The 17,364-nt window shown below is 40.6% G+C and overlaps 1 protein-coding gene across 3 annotated transcripts in view; it reads left to right on the forward strand.

Annotated features, from left to right (window-relative positions):
* The window catches only part of ldlrad3 (low density lipoprotein receptor class A domain containing 3), an 88,323-nt gene that overhangs the window by 43,029 nt on the left and 27,930 nt on the right, over positions 1-17,364 (forward strand). For 2 of the 3 annotated variants that reach the window (XM_038705470.1, XM_038705472.1), the window contains 2 exons: positions 2,032-2,157; positions 4,684-4,818. In XM_038705470.1, the coding sequence (XP_038561398.1) occupies positions 2,032-2,157; positions 4,684-4,818 (261 nt within the window). The remainder of the gene's footprint in view (positions 1-2,031; positions 2,158-4,683; positions 4,819-17,364) is intronic. The other variant, XM_038705471.1, reaches the window with a different exon arrangement.

Genomic DNA, 17,364 nt, shown 5'->3' on the forward strand with positions numbered 1-17,364 from the left:
CTGGAGACGGCCGCTCCAAACCCTCGTGGTTGTTATGCCTCACCCTCCCCACTCGCTACACATAATCGCCGCAGCTTGAAAGAGCTCATAAATCAGCCTACCACAATATATTGTAGAGGGAAAAATGTGCGCCCCTGGCATTTGAGACGGCACAATGCCAACCTATGAGCAGGCCAATTCCACCCTTTGTATTCAGTATAGAGAAAAAGCAGAAACTGTTTGGTGGCTTGCTTTGAGATGTCTAGTATGCCCACTCACTCTCCCCCTCCCTGCGTTTGTGTGTGTGGGTTGTTTCCATCCCTTTGTTACTTTGTGGTGTTTAAAATGTTTATAATGCTGTTTGCTCACTGGCATTAAATTATAGTCTTATTTAACTAGTATCACAACAATTTTGCCGCTGTAATGTGTAGCTTTTCCTTTCTCTGTCTCCAGTAACTGCGATTACAACAGGAGTAGCTCTCACACAAAGCCAAATTTACAAGTTTAAGCTTTCGTATTATAATGCAAATTACTGGGAGGGAATAATTTAACAATGGTCGGAGTAGAGAAACTGAGGTCTGATAGAGGATACTGTATTTCACACAGATCATTATAATAAACTGTAATGTGATGGCTGTACTGCAAAGTCTTGTATGTCTTTTTTTATTTTTCATTGTTGCCATCAAGCTTGAAAATTTTAACTTGAGCTGAAGCATTGTCCTTTATTTTCTGGTGCCTTTGCTTGCATCTACCTGCTATCTTGTTTATCTCCTTTTGCCAGGGAAGATCAATGTGTTTGAGTTAAAACCAAGGGTTGCTAAACGGAGGATGCCAAGCATTGATGTTCTGCAGGCTCGTCACTCTCAGTCTTAGGCCTGATCAATGGCATAATCCATACAAACACTCTCCCACACAATTTGCTCTCTTTGTCTTTGTCATTAACTTGTTTTCTTCTCCTATTAGTGATTTGTGCTCGGGATCTTTTCCTTTACTTGTCATACTTCAGATGAGCTGAGTAATTAATTGGTCTTTATACCAAAGCAGGTGTGAACCTTGTACAGTGTTTCATGGTTCAATGGTTTGCTGTAAATTTTATAACATAGAGTTGCTTCTGTTCTACGATGGCGTATTAGGGCCATTGTAGGAAAAAAAAATAGAGCGGGTAGAGTGGGGTAATATTCAGAGAAAAAATACTATGAGAAAAACCTACAAGAAAATACTATTCAGATGTGCTTGTGTTATTAAAGGCTCCGTACTCAGCAGGGTATGTGGATGTTAAAAACAATCACATGTAAGCTACTTTCACTGTATTATAAAATACTTCCTTCTGTTCAAAGACCAAATGCATAAAAAATTGGGGAAGAACTTCAGACATTTATAAATGACCATGTGACACATGCTTACAGGTGGCTTTGCTGTAGTCCCTCATGTCTTGTGTATATATAATGACACAATTTTTTCGAGAGAATATCAGAGGTGTTTTCTCTGACTATTACGCCCCTCCCCCGGCTCCAAAATGTTTATGGCAGAATTAGCAATTATAAAACATTTTCAAGTGGCCTTTTATTGAGGCCAGCCTAAGGCACACCTATGCAATGCCCATGCTGTCTGGTCAGCATCTTGATATGCCACACCTGTGAGGTGGATGGATTATTTCGGCAAAGGAGAAGTGCTCACTATCACAGATTTTGACAGATTTGTGAACAATATTTGAGAGAAATAGGCCTTTTGTGTACATAGAGAAAGTCTCAGATCTTTGAGTTCAGCTCATGATGAATGCAGGCGAAAACAAAAGTGTTGCGTTTATAAGTTTAGAATTTTGTTCAGTGTGTGTGTATATATGTGTGTATATATATATATATATATATATATATATATATTAGACACATACACACACAGTGGCCCTAATACACCGTTGTACTTTGTACATCACAGCGAGTCATAAAACATGAAGTAGTCCATTGAAAATTGCTGCATCATCGCCACATCACCGATAAACTAATCCATTGTTCTTCTTTCCACCATTTCCCTCAACCTTTCATCTGTCTTTAGCTAAGGTCAAGTCAAAGTGCGCCCCTACATTCTTTGCCTGCGCTAATGGCGTCCACTGTATCATCGGGCGCTTCCGCTGTAACGGCTTCAGTGACTGTCCTGATGGGAGTGACGAGGAGAACTGCGGTGAGTCTCACACGACAACCATTTCCAACAATAGCAATCTGTCTCATGCCTTGGCCACTAGAAGTCATGGTCCGTTCAATGATGTGCTGTCTCCCAGCAGCTTATACTGCAGCTACTGCAGTGGTCATGTAGCCAGTGGTGGGTTGAGTACTGAATATGTATTTTACTAGTACAATTTAGGTGTGGACCGACACTTTCATGGCTGCGTTGCATTCACTCTTACAGCCTGAATACAACCTTTAAATGTGTAATGCAAAACTGTCTGCTTCTTTCTGAGATCGCTTTTTCCAGCAAATTTCTCAATATTTCTCCAGGGAGTGCAGTAATAGACAGTGGCAGCACCCTGATAAAAGTCTAACAGCTCCGACAGTTTGTGGGACTTAGCAACAGTAACTAAGGGGGGTGTGGCTTTGCGAAGGGTCAATTGTGACAGTTATTTTTTGAGCTGCCACAACAACATTATGGAAGCGCAATAAGCTAGAAATATGCGTCATCAGTGAACTTTACAAAAATAACAACCTTGCACACAGTTTGAATGGGCTAATGCACAGTGATGGAAAACAACACTTGAAATGCGTTAATTCATTTTATTTAGGAGCTGCAAAGATATTTAGACAAATAGCAGTCTACTGTGAACAAAAAAAATGTGAAGCTTGCTTATAAAACTGAACTGCAATCCCAACCTCCATTTTTGGATTCATCTTTAAAAAGAAAGATCTGTGTTTTTCCAGAGGCACAGCATGCACATGATCATCATGTAACCAATGCCTTTTTTAGATTTATGAACAGTGGGGTCAGAGACTATCACTACAGTTATTATTTCAACCTTTTTACTTTTGTTCTGCTTTAGTTTTTGTAATGCCAAAGCAGTATTACTCGTACTTTCTAAAGCGTGACACAGATTTCCTTTCAGAGGAAAATGAAGGAGAATGTCATTGCTAAGAACTCAAGTGGGACCTAAACGCAGGACATGGACAGTGAGTAATTGATAGGAAAGGGGTCTGTATTGTAACTTGGGATGGGGATCTGGTAGGGGCAGGAGTAGGAGATGGTGAGGGAAGAGCTAGCATGAGGGGACACTTGGCTGGCAGGGGTTAGCTTGGAGGCTACGGAGTATTTGGCAGGCGAGTATCTACAGAGGCTTAAACAACAATCTGCAAAGAATGGTTAACGAGCTACATATAGACGACTTGAGAGGCAGGTGAGCAGACTGGGAGAAGTGATGAGCTGATTGTGAACAGGTGTGCAGGCGATGCCAAGACAGGAGAGCAGGGAAGGGAGGACCACGCCCACGGCAACACACACACACACATAGACAGAAAGAGACAGAACAGGAGCACGGGGAAGCGGGAACCACGTGGGAATTTACTGAAGTACAGCCACAACCCTAACAGTCATCCTATAAATAATGCAATGTATACACTGTTGTTGTCTCCCACTCGCTATCAAATCTTGTATTTAAAGCAGATAATGATAGTTTTGAATAGAGCTGAACGATTAATCAAAATCTTATTGAAATCACAATATGGCCTAGCCTATTGCAAGTTTTAAATCGCGAAAGGTGCAATATTTGTTGAAGGCGAAATGTGTGTCACCAATACCATTGTAAATTTAACGTTGATTGTTGTGCTGCAGAGATGTCCTGGCCTACACATCATATTCTACAGACTTAAGGAAACATCTTTGTTTGGTACAGATCCATGCAAAAACACACCATAATCATTTAAAAAGAAAATTAAATGAAAATGAGAATAATTATGTGAAAACGATCATTCCCTCTAATATGGCAAATTGTATTGCAATGACACATGGAGCAAATTCTGTGAACTTTAAAAACAAGTTTGAATCATCCTTATGTGTTTGCGTTACTCCTGACTCTGCACACTTAGGTCTGGCTTTGTCTTTTTCAGAGGTTAATCCCATGTCGTACTGAACTGAACGACACGGGGAACGCCAGGATCCGGGTGTTGTCTATATTATTAGGCATATAGTTTGTCCTCACATGACCCCATCCCTGCTTTCCCAGTGGGGAGCTCGCATCAAGCCAATCACTCACCATTGTCGGAGGCAATGTTCCTAGCCTGCAGGGCCCCATGCTCGCAAATCTAATCTAGTCATTTAAATGGAGCTTTGCTCCACGCTCCCAGCAGATACTGCGTCATGACTGTGTAATTGTCTGGATCTTCTCACAAGATAATTCTGGCTCATTTTGCAGAAACTAGAACAAAGACAAAACCAGAAAATATGCTAAAAGGAAGTGGTAGTGCTAAAATATAGACATTTTCTGTTGAGTTTCAGTTAGATTTTTTTATTAGATCCCCTTATATCACATTATATCACATGCTTTACTAACTCGCACTGTTTTTAGTGTTCAATGAAATTAAAACATAATAGCCATGTTTATCTTTTAAAGTGATGTAAAGGGGATGGGAGCAACAAGTACACAAAAACAACTTCTAGCAAACTGCCACTACAGATTATTAATTTGCGCTAACACTTCACCTTTAATGTCTGACTCAACCACAGCAGGCAACCCATTGGTGTGCTCGGAGGCTCGCTTCAGGTGTCGAAATGGCCACTGTGTAGACCGCAGCTTTTTGTGTAACGGCCAGGACAACTGTCAGGACAACAGTGACGAGGAGCTCTGCCTAACTACAGCAGGTAAGTCATTAAGTTAAATGTATGAAGTGGTTGTGTATTGTAATAGAAAGTTATATTTCAAACTGGAAATGGAATATCTTTTCAGCCACTGACAGTCAGACACAGGGGCAAGCTGAGGCTGAGGATGAATTGTAGCAGATCATGTTGCAGAGACATTCTTGATCCCTCTGATTAGCCTTTAACTCACACATTTCAAACTGTTTTTATTGGTTGGTTAACTGAGACATTTCACCAAAATTCTAAATACAGAAAAAAGCACCTGAAACGCTAAGAAACTTGAATTACTCCTGTGAGCACCTTGAACTGCTGCTGCAGAAGCAATCTGTTTAAGGATACAGCAAAATCGATCACAAAGCTACAACCAGAGCATGTAAAGTAGGACTTTTTTGATTAACAAGGTGCTTAATAGACGCAAAAGTAGCAGCAGAACTTCGACTTTGAATTAAAATGAATCAATACCAAACACTGGCAGTGAGAGAATATCAAAATGTGTACAAAAATGCTATATGTATATGCAATAAGTAGCAAATTAGAATATGAATATACTATGCTATACATATACTATGATACTATATTCCTACTAGACTAATGGTCTGCAAGGGAGTATATAGTGTCAGAAAGTGTAAAGGCATTTGCATGTGACATAACACTATACACTAATAAGTGAAATATAAATTCACTTTACAGAAGTAGCTAATTTGTGCACAGAATGTGCAGCTTTCGGGATGTGAATTATAGGCTTAATCACAGACTCCAGATGGAGGGACCATATGTGCCACAAAAACTGACAATATGTGTATTGATGCCTGTTCATTATCTCTCAAATATATTACACTTTGTGAAGGAATACATTGAAACCTTGAAAACTGTGTCGAAGATACCAGTAACAACTTATGCTTATGAGATGGAATAGTATATATCTTGCAGAATTAAAGGACAGACTGTGAAAATGTCTTTTAAAAAATGAATGTTCAGAAAGTAGCATCATGCAGTCACCTGTTTTGGAGATAACAATGATCACTCCATTTTGCATGTATTGTAATTACACAATACCAAGAATGGTCATGTGGATGATAATTGTTTATGGAGAGTTTTGGAGATAGTGGGAAATACACTGTGCACGGCGCACTAAAGGCCGTAACATGCTGTTATCTGCAAATAGCTGCAAAGACACCAATTGTGCTGGTTGAGTAAGATAAGTTTTCTCTCACAGTTAAAAGGGGAAGTCTTTAAATAGTAATCTCCATCTTCATGCACTTTATTCACTTCATTCAGAATTCATTCACGACAGCGACACAAATGTGAACAATTTGGAGAGGACTCTTGGTGGTAATTACTGTCCCTTTCATCTGTTGTGACAAACTAGAGTTTGTTGAATTTAATTAGGCGATAATTGTTGGAAATATTAGCAGTGAACTTTGCAGCAGATTTCAGAAGAGGTGGGAACTTGTAGACGGTATTTAGCCTTTCTATTAAACTGGATAAAATGACGGTAGATATGTCACATATTTTTGAAAACATCACTTAGGAAATATATCCTGCAGTTTGTGTTTCATGAAGATACAGCAGAGCCACTGACAGATTCAACTTCATGCCGAAGAAGACATGAGCTGCTGTGATCTATTTAATACAAAAAAACATGCCATGGCATCATCAGTGTAATGTTGTGAAATGTAATGATTTTGATGACATTAGACTTTGCATTGTAACACAAATAGCAGCAATATCATCCCTGACAGTTAGTCTGATGTCTTCTGGTATAGAGTCTTTTTCACTGACAGGTACCACTTACATACCATTCCTATTCCACTGGCGGCTTCACTTCTCACAGGCACAACAGTCAGCTTCTGTCAACACTTCAGCTGTACTTCCACTGGCAAGCCAACATGATTTCTGCCAGCAGTCCACCCCTGATGTGAATAAAACCCCAGGCAACCAAATGTGGACCGCTGTCAGTGTTTTTTCTTTTGTTTAAGTGTATCGCTGTATCCTTTTGTCCGGGTGCTGCTGTCACATTGATTTACTCAATAGTAAAAAACATTGTCTGTCAGAAATAACAAAACTAAAAGTACAGTAAAAAAAGACAATAACCTGTCATCCATAGCTCACAAGACAGTAATGTTATTACCCATGCTGAGATAGGCAAAGTCAGCAGAAACTTGATCAAAACTCAAGATGCGAAACATGTCTGATAAACAGGAAAGGAGCTCTGCGGCAGTGGTACATTAAACTAGAATATGAACACAGTAAATCGTGATGAAACTTTTCAACATTCATTTATTTTCTAAAATAAAATAAAACTCTTCAGCTTTTCCTCGGCTATGAAAAATGTTCCTGATCTGACACTATTGACACTGCTACAGATCGGATAATGTTTGCAGGAGATAATTTTGCTTCTTTTTTTTAAAACTCAATTCACAGGATAATAACAGAGTTAGGCATCATAACATGAGGTGTAAAACCAGATAAGTTCACCTTCCTTCTTAAAGCAAATAAACCACGGCATTATGATGTATGATGTAAAATGCTACATGCATGAGAAAATATATAATACTGGAAATAAACACATATAAAAAATAAATAAACACAATACACATGTATAAATTAGGAAAATGAGTAGAAGTAAAAAACACAATGAATAAAATAATGGCATAATACTGAAGGCAGCAGAATCAAGATTATATTTCTATTGAGTTCCTGTACAATTTTAAGTATATAAGCACTTTTCTTATTGTTTATAGAATGGACAGAATCAAAATACTTTCTGAGTTCTATTCTAAATTATTCGAAAGATGGCCGGGATCTTGAGAACTTGTGGATGTGCTACATATCTAATAACATTAATAAGTTAACAATCTCACAAATTTTCAGATTTATGTTTTCATAGTATAATATTAGCTACATCCTTGCCTTCTAGTTTAATTGAATGGTTGGTTTGAGTTACAAAATATTCCTAAATTTTTTTCCAGAATCCCGATGTGTAACGACATTCAAAAAATAAATGTTGAATCGTCTCATCTTCATCTTTACTGAATTCACATTTCTCATCAATATCCACAAATTTTGACAATAATTGGTAAGGGGGGGTAGATGTTATGATAATTTTGCTTCTTATAATTTAGCCTACTATTTTATTACCTCACAAATCTAAATTTGATATGCTGTCATTTTTTTAATTTTGCCTAATTAGTGAAGCTGATTTAGTAAAATTATTACTTTTACCTGTGTGTGTTTGCGAGAAAGACAGAAAGAGATAGAAACTATCCATCATCACAAGGCCATCCTTTTCAGATTCCACAACTCAATGCCGAGCCACAGAATGCTGAATAGAACCGTATAGTGATGCAGAAATATTGATTCATATCTGCGTCCACTGCACTCCATTTCCTTGTTGACAAGTGAACAAAACCATCTCTGGTGCTGGCTGGCAGAATGTAGATGTGTCTCGTTATGGCAATCTCAGAACGCAGTCTTCACAACAACTGGATTAAACGATCAAACAGTTCACTGTTAGAAGAAAATCTAATATGTTGTTAATATTCAATTGATCACAAATCAGATACATTATATCATAAAATATTTTTGCACTTCTATGTAGGCTTAGTGAAGTTCTAAGGAGTGCTTTATGATACATAATATTACCAGTCATGAGCACAATTATTCTACTTCATTTTTTTCAAAAAGAAAGTGATTTTGTGAAAACGCCTGCTATGGTTGACTGAGAGGCTTTTCAGACTGCCTACATCTTTAAAATGTGTTCAGGTGGCTAGTGATAGAGTACCAAGTTTTATCTTTTTCTTATCATAAAAAAGCCAGATTTTACAACTCTGCAGCAGCATAGTAGTTTTGCATGTTTTAAATTCAGCTTCCACAGAAGCATACCAGTGCACCTGCTTCTAACCTGACCCCGTTTGAAAGTGTTAGTTTCCCAGAGACTCCCTATCAGCCTGGATTTTATAGTAGTATTTGTATGTATGGAGCGCAAAATACCTAAATGTTCCTGCCGCTTATTTTGCTGCTGAAAACTCCACATAAAGTTGTTGTTGTGACCTTGAGGACAGAATATGAAGGGAGAGCAGCTCAGTGTTTTGTCTTTGTTGTTTTACTTATTAATTTATATTTTTATCCTCACTCTCTGTGCTAAGGAGGGAGTGAAGGCATTACTGCAGTTTGACTCTACATTTCATCCCTGTATACACTCACACACACACTCGCACATATGCTCACCTTACATTCTGTTCTGACTTTGCTTCTGTGCTAATAAGCACAGACCTGCAGGTGACAGATAAGGTGTACAATATCCGCTTTAAGCCACCTGAGCACAGCATCTCCTTCCTCACTTTCTCTCTCGTACCTCTCCCTCTGTTCAACTCCTCTTCCTCCTTACCCATAATTACTTGCTTCGGTGTCTCCACATTTGGTTGCTTGATTTGAAAAGTCTAGTGAGAGATCAGCACGCAGCAGCCTGTCAGCGGACAGATCATCATGGCATATATGGAGTAGCGTTTGGTTATCCTGCCCTAGAGGTGTCAGATAATTAGATCTACAGAAGCAGCACCATCCTCCTTGCTTTTCTATGCCGCCAGTGTTTTTATTTACCATCAGAATGATTTTAAACAATTTGGGACAGTTAGACAGAGCAGCACAGAGCTGCTTCTACTGTTTATCATTTTATTTGATGGGTAATTGATTTTTGAAATAGCAGAGAGGTGGCAAACAGTGCAATGTAACAATACACAATCTTCTATAAGTGCACTGGTGCAATCATTGCACAGTGAGATAGAAGGAGTGGGATGGGGAGCCTGTAACTGATAACAGAGATAAAGAAATGGAAAGCACCAAACGCCACATAAACATAATGTAGTGAACCACAAAGGGAGAATAGCATTAGGCAGGAAGATGGAGGTTAGCAAAGAGAGACAGGTGATTTGGTAAAGAAAGGCAGGGATTTGGATAGAACTGAGTGAGGGGTAGCGATAAGCCGGAGAGGATGAGAGCAGCATCCATCTCATGTCGAGCCCCGAGGCCGAGCAGTGTAACTCAAGAAACAGAAATGACATGAAAGGTAGTTTTGCAAAGCTGAGCTCCTCTTTGCTCTCCCCAGTCTCCCAGTCTGCGGATAGCAGGGGATAGAGAGTGCCGTGATGGAGCGCATGTTTGCCCCCGCTACAAATTGTTGTTGAAACGCCGCCGCAGGGCACACAGGGACTTGGCCAGATGCTGGTGGAGCTATTGCTGAGAACAGGAGAGCCACTCTGCATATCCAAGGCAGCATGTGCGTGAGTGCATGAGCACACACACAAACAGAATCACAGTGATTATTCTGCATATTTAATTGCAAAAAATAACTATGCAACCTCCAGAAGAAACTCTCTGAAGGTCATGGCACTGACAAGTTTAAGGACATAAGGACTGATGCTTTTTGAAAAGAGGGTGATCACCCCCATAGAGTCATTTAAGAAAAGTCAATCATTTAAAATGCACGCATCTCTCATTACGCATTAATTAACACAAGCAGACAAAGAGTATCACATGGCGTGGTGACTGTGATAGTGATTCCTTCTCACATCACCTCTACCTCAAAGAAAGATGCTTCATCTCTGCGTTTTTCTTTACTGAAGTTGTCCTGGGAGAGAAAAAGTAACAGAGTGGGGGAAATGGAAGTGATGTGACGGTAGAAACAGGGGGGCAGAGGATGGTTTAAGGGCTTCAAAAGCTCTCACTGGCTTTGTGTGTCTTTGAAGATAAGGTATGCTTTGTGCGGTCAAAGGCTTCAATGGCATTTATTTTGGTTGTGTGTGTGCATGTGTTTCAGTGTGTTATTTCAATGGACAAGACATAGACATGTCCACATTTGGTTATGTTCTTGTGCATAAAAATGCTGTGACAGTAAAGCTCTACAATCCTGCACGTGTCTGGATGTAGTGTAGCTTTCTAACACCACATGAGTAAGATTTATGCTTTTGCTGCTGCGTCTCCTCCAGACTATTTATTTTAATATCAGTGCAATAATTGGACAAATAAAAGGCAAATAAATCCTTAAACTCGTAAAGACTACACCTTCTGTGGCTCACAGCATCAAAACATCAGTTAGGCTTCTTTGAATCTAAGACGCAACATCAATTCTGCAGAGTAAAATGTTGACAATCAGGACATATCTTGGATGAAATTGACACTGTTTGTTGGAGAAATGTGTTTACATGGGATTTAAATTACAGTGCATTTTCAACAAAATTATTGCTCAAGGAATAATAATAAAAGAAGCCTTTGTTTACACACTGCCTCAATGTGTATGTATAGTAACTTTTTGGCTCACCTGCCAAGGTGGCTGGTAGATGAAAAAATCCACTGGCAAATTATGTCAAATACAAACTTAAAGAAGAGGTCAGAGTGAAATTTGAAGCAAAATTATATTATTGCTATTAAATGTACTGTAAACATAACAGCAAATTGTTTTATAAACTTACAAGATGCTTATTAATCATTCAACTTAAATCTTCATACTTATGCTTACTCTTACTCTTAAACCTCCTCCTCAGACTGCTCACTTTCTATAGTCACCCTCTTCTGGCCTCCTGGTTCTGACAGAGTCCAGGTGCTACAGCATCACAGCTTTTGTGGGATCAGCATTTTTTATACAGCCCTATGGATCATTCTCCTTGAGCTCTGGGGAGGAGAGCAGGACCATTAGAAGATCTGACAGTGTGTCAGACACTGACCGCCAACAAGCCAGCTAAAAGCTAAAAACACTCCTAGTACAACGTTTGTAATTAGCTTCTAACACTAGCTTTCACGCTGCCTTATTTCACAGGGGTATTGCGCCAATCTACCGGCTTGCTGCATTTTATGGGATATAGCAGATTTTATCCGCCTCTGAGCAGGGAAAGTTGGTGACAGACACGAGACAGAAAGACGGAACGATCTGTTTGCGAAAAGGCACAGACGACATGCCGCGGCACACCGCTGGTTCCTGTAATGCTGGACCGCAATGTGAAAGCACACATGATTGTGGGATAAAGGCCTTTTCACACAGGAAAACTGTAACTGTTGCGACATATGCGGATATTCTTTACACGCTGATTTCCGTATGAAAGCGGCTAAACTCTCACTCTCTCCTCCTGTTGCCTGTCCCCTAACGCCCACCCTAGAGTTGTTCCGATTGGCGATTGGAACGCTTATCAATGATTGAAGGGATGATCAGCGATTGGTTTTTCATGTGATATTAAGGTGATTTTAACTAACTCACTATCAGAACTAAGATGACATTAAAACAGTCTCTATAATCTGCACCACACTGCAGTGTTTCGCATTCATTGATTTATTTGTGGCGACACGCCACAATATCAATGCTGACCACCGCCACATACTATTTAATAAGAGTAAAATCATAATTCATTGTGGAGATGCGGCCAGTGCATAAAATCACTCAGCACCTCCGCTTGTTCACTTCTTCTCTCTCTGTCTGTCTCTCTCTCTCACACACACACACACAAACGCATTGAAGCAGAGCTGTGTGTTTATAGAAAAACGAATGCATTAAACTTAACTCTGAGAAGTTAGTCTATCTATTTTCTTAACACGACGCTGTCAGTGTCGGAGACTGTTATGTTAACGTTAGAATACAGCTGGGTTGTTAAGGCCCTTCTCCCCTCCGTGCGTGCGTGGCGCTACTGTTAAGGTTAATTTATACTTCTGCGTCGAATCGACAGCGTAGGTGACGGTGCTACACAGAGGCTACGCCGTCGCCTGACGTGGACCTCCTCAAAAATGTAACTACACGTCGAGTCGACGCGGACCATAAGCTCTGTGATTGGTCGGCTGGGTAGCCTCGCAATGCCTCCGAGCCGACCGGAAGTACCCAGCGCTTTGAAGTAACGTTTACAAGCGGCCAAAACAGCAGCTGTAACACAGTGAATCAATATATTTGACCGTCGAAACCCGAGCGAAATGCGTCGTTTCGCTATCAGAATGTGATCCATTCGGTCGGTAACATTTGAAAAGGCTACACCAGCACGTTTACAATTTTACCCTCATTTACATTAGCGGAGCGCTAAACCGGAAGTTAGCCTGCTCGGCCGGCAAAAGTCAACTCGGTAGCGCTACTGCCGACTAGCGTGTGGGGGTGTAATTGCAGAATGACGGACACACCTACGCACAAGTATAAATGCATGGCTACGTGCATAGCCTACAGCATAGGTACGCACGTAGACCCTACGCAGGAGTATAAATGGGCCTTTACACGGTAATTAATTAAACTATGCATTTACAGATGTTTCTGGTTGGTTCTCTTAAAGCTAATAACCCCGTTTCTTCCATGCTGGCATTTCACTGACTTGCAACATAACATTGCCCGCCTGGCAATCAGATCGCTAATCGGTGATCTCAAGTAGCCATGATCAGACGATATGAAAATAGAGACGATTGCCCAACCCTAGCCCACTCCTTGGTACATTGGGGAGCAATTTTAAGTGTGACACACAACGTCTGCTGCTAATTACATTTTGTTGCATTAGGTTGTTTTAATAGTGACCCCATCAGAGTAATCATTGGTCAACAGATCCTCAGAGACCTGTCAGTCAGAGTGAGATGTTGGGCAGCAAGCTGACAATTAACATTAGTCTGCTACATGAATGGACTGTCAAAACATTGGCAGCTGACATCACCCTTGACCCAGATTGGTTTGATGGAAATTAAGTCCCGCACTAAATATGGTACAATATCTGCACAATGAAGCAACAGCAAGCCTTTTTGGAGAACATGACTGTATAATTAAACTTGCCAGTTTCTTTTGGACATTTTGATAGACCTTTCAGCAAGCATCACTTGTTTCACAGTGCATGTCAAGGGAATTTGGCTTATTTTAACAATGTCTGTCCAGCTAAAACATTGATATGATCACAATCAATCTAGCAATCTAGTGTATGCGGTCCAATACAGTGAGGAATGCACAGACCTGTATATTGGGGAGACTAAACAACCACTACACAAACGCATGGCTCAACACAGAAGGGCCAACTCCTCAGGTCAAGACTCTGCAGTCTACTTACATCTGAAGGACAGAGGACACTCGTTTGAGGACCACCAGGTGCACATTTTAGACAGAGAAGATGGATGGTTTGAAAGAGGTGTCAAGGAAGCATCTACACCAGGGTTGAGAAGCCGTCATTGAACAGCGGAGGGGGTCTACGCCACCACTTATCCCCCACTTACAATGCTGTCCTTTCATCACTTCCCAGGAAACTCTACAAACGTAACCTATTGACCTCAGGTGAAGATACCAACGATGGTCGTTCAGTCTTGGCCACAGGTAGTCTTAACGACTGTAACGACTGTCGTCACAGCAACAAGGAACACTAACGAACCAGCGGTATCGATGACCCGGGCCAACGACCCCACTGAGGTTAAATAGCTGAGTTTCCCTGCCAGTCAGTCAGAACTGAAGAAGTCCTTTGAATGAGGGACGAAACGTCTTCCAGTATCTTCAACCAAGTCCAGTTGCCCTTGATTTTAACCTTCGTTGGATAACTATGACCTGGATGACTGAGAATCTTCATAGACATTGATATGATCACAAGCTTTATTTCGGCCTCCATCACTACATATCTAGTAAAACTCTCTATTCCCTCCAACAGTACAAAACACAGTTTTAACCTTCTGATTTGTGTATGGAGTGCTGCTTTGACTCTGAGAAGTCAAATCCCTCATTTTAAACTCCAGGGATGCTCCCCTCCCACAGAGGGTAATCTGCAGCTTTCTATTTGTTATATCCTCCTAAGGCTGCATAAGAACTACTCCATAGATCTACTAGCACTACATCTGCTGTTTTGCATAATCACTATGTATTCAGCAACCTGTCTTCACAGCCCTGCCATTTACAGGGCCAATAAACACCAGTAATTCAGACAGGGCTGTATATACAGTGACTGTCTACTGACATCTAGCAGTAACTCCTGCCTCTCCATTAGTGTCGCCAGTAAACTAGACATTAATAAATAGTAAGTCTGATATATAAAGAACAAAGAATGTCAGAGTGATTAAAAGTCCCTCAGTTTGTATTCACTGTTAGTATCCTTTTAGCTTGCTAATAGCTTCTCACACAGCCACGTCCCCCCCCATTGATTTCTGCCAGACTTTGGGGCCGAATAATATAGGTGCTATAGATTAAAATGACAAGTTAATCCATGTGCAATTTTTGTGGTAGAGACGTGTGCGACGCTGAGATGTTGGTCTGCTCATGCCCTTCGTCAGTAGCACTCAGAGCGCTGGCAGAGAGAGAAAGATGTGGGAGGGAGCATGAAATGGCGTTGGGGAATATAATGGTAGTGTAGACTGAGGTGTGGGAGGAGAATGTAATGGTGCCAGTTTATCAGAGCCAACGCACATTTGACAGGCACAAATAGGGAAAGTTGCACATGTCACCGCCCATGGATTTGAACTCTGGAAAGGTTTCAGGTTTTTGCTTTTGTTTGCCTAAAGCATGTTCACAAAGCAGTGTTTAGGGGCTCTCGGCTGTGGGTCTGCAGGAGAGAAAGACAAGCAGTTGGAAAGATGCTGTTAGGTGCTGCTGGCAGCGTTGAACTGAGAGGGCGTAGCTTCCTATTTCCGTAATTTAAATTGTAGATAGAATAATTTTCTAGTATAGTAAGAGTGTATTTTAAATTGGGAGGTCTGGCAGTATCATTTAGCATGTACAGTACACTGTTGTTGTCCATGGGTTCTTATCTGGAAGTAAACACCATAGTTAATCCGCCCATCTGTTGTGTGCATTCTGCTTTAGTAGTGTGTGTTCTCTGCTCTTTTATCTGAGAATATGTCTCATCTTTCATTTCTTGTCATCCCTTCCCTCCCTCTCTCCTACTCACCAAGGCTAAGTGTCAGTCTTTTCAGTGCTTCCGTTGTTTAAGGGCCTTGTTGCCATTGGCTATGGCCACACAGGGGGGTCACTCCGGGGACCAGAGTCTGCATGAATCATCCCCGTCCTTGAATCATTTCCAGTCAGCCGTTGCTGTTGTAAAAAAGCTCCTGTAAATTAACAACCTTTCCCTCCTAAACTTATCCTCATTCAGTCTCCATGGTGATGGTGGTCAAGTGACGACCTGCACCCACAGACTAGTGGAGGAATTTCACTCCAAACAATAGCTCTACTGTTGCTATTGGGTAGAGTTGTACTTGGAATGAGGGTGCTTTTTTGTTTGTTTGTTTGTGTCTCTCCATGATTGCTTTTCCCCATCAATTCTTGTTGCCATTCTTACTGCACTTCTACTTTTAATTGCTTTTTGGATGGATGACTAAGAGGAAAGTTCAGGTTTGCCTTTAAGAGATAATATAGCACACGTATCAATCTCTGGTTGAGCTGGCTTGGTCCATGATGGCCATGCACCAGCCAAAAACACTGAGTCATGGTGAATTATCTGATTTTGAGACATTAGATTGCTTAAGTAACTCTATAAAATGTAGAACTGCAAAAAAACAAGCTCATTATTACTGATTTGTGCTGCTCTGAGCATCAAATTTGCATCAGAGTGCGTTAAGCCTGGCCTCAGCTGCAACGTTTCCGTGCTCCATCGACACTTGGCTTGAAAGATGTGTCCCTCTCTGGCCCCTCATACACACTCACTGGTTGGCTGACAGCAGAAAGGAGTTGAGATCACGATGTAAAGTGTGCGTGAATGGAGCTTTCCCTCTCTTACTTTTTTCTTTCCATTTCTATGTGTCAAAATCACTTTAGTCATTTACAGTACCTCCACTCTTTTCACAGCGCTCTAGCTATTTTAGAAAAGTCTGCATTGTGAAAACTCCAATGAGGCTCACACGGTCATTATCTTTCTTGAACAGTATCACATTAAAGAAAGACCAAGAAGTGTTGCACCACTATTAGATATTGGCTGCTCGTTTGTCACCCTGCTAAAGTCGTCAATAGCTGTAAAGTGGTGGTAGCAGATACTTTGACTACCTCTTTGCAAAAGTTTACCAATTATTAATGAAGTCCTTAATAGCTTCAGTGTGCAGTAAAAAGAACTTGAAAGAAAATTTAATCAGTCCTTGTTTTTGGTTTCTCTGAGAAATGTTTCCATAAGTTTGTACAAGAGACATTTTTTCTGTTGGCTCTTTGGAGCCCAAGAGAAGGGAAAAATGCTGTTTTTGCATTTTTAAATTGAATTTTAAATGGTGAAAATTAGGAAACCAGAGCAGAAAAAGAGGTGCACTGAATATGACTTAATTCTGTTTGATAGCCTTGATGAATGCTGGCGATATTTAGATACAGTTCTAAGACACGGTTATATGCCCAGAGCTCAGTATAATTTCCACCATCCATTTGGTGTCACCGTTTTGCAGGGATGAAAGACTAGTGTATTAAAGCAAATAACAGAAGCTGAAATATAGACTAGATATAAAATGGGAGCAATCAACACTGACAACAGGTGCTCCCTTGCATCTTATCAAAACAACTGGCCCCCTAAATGTCACTCCGAAATGCTACAAAATCCCACTCATTGGCTGTCATGTTGCTGGGGCTTTGGATCACTAAGAACACCTTCTTGTTTC

This window comes from Micropterus salmoides, unplaced genomic scaffold (genome assembly GCF_014851395.1).
Source record: "Micropterus salmoides isolate LMB-PRFRI ecotype aquatic unplaced genomic scaffold, ASM1485139v1 Ms_hic_scaffold_8, whole genome shotgun sequence".
Taxonomy (NCBI): domain Eukaryota; kingdom Metazoa; phylum Chordata; class Actinopteri; order Centrarchiformes; family Centrarchidae; genus Micropterus; species Micropterus salmoides.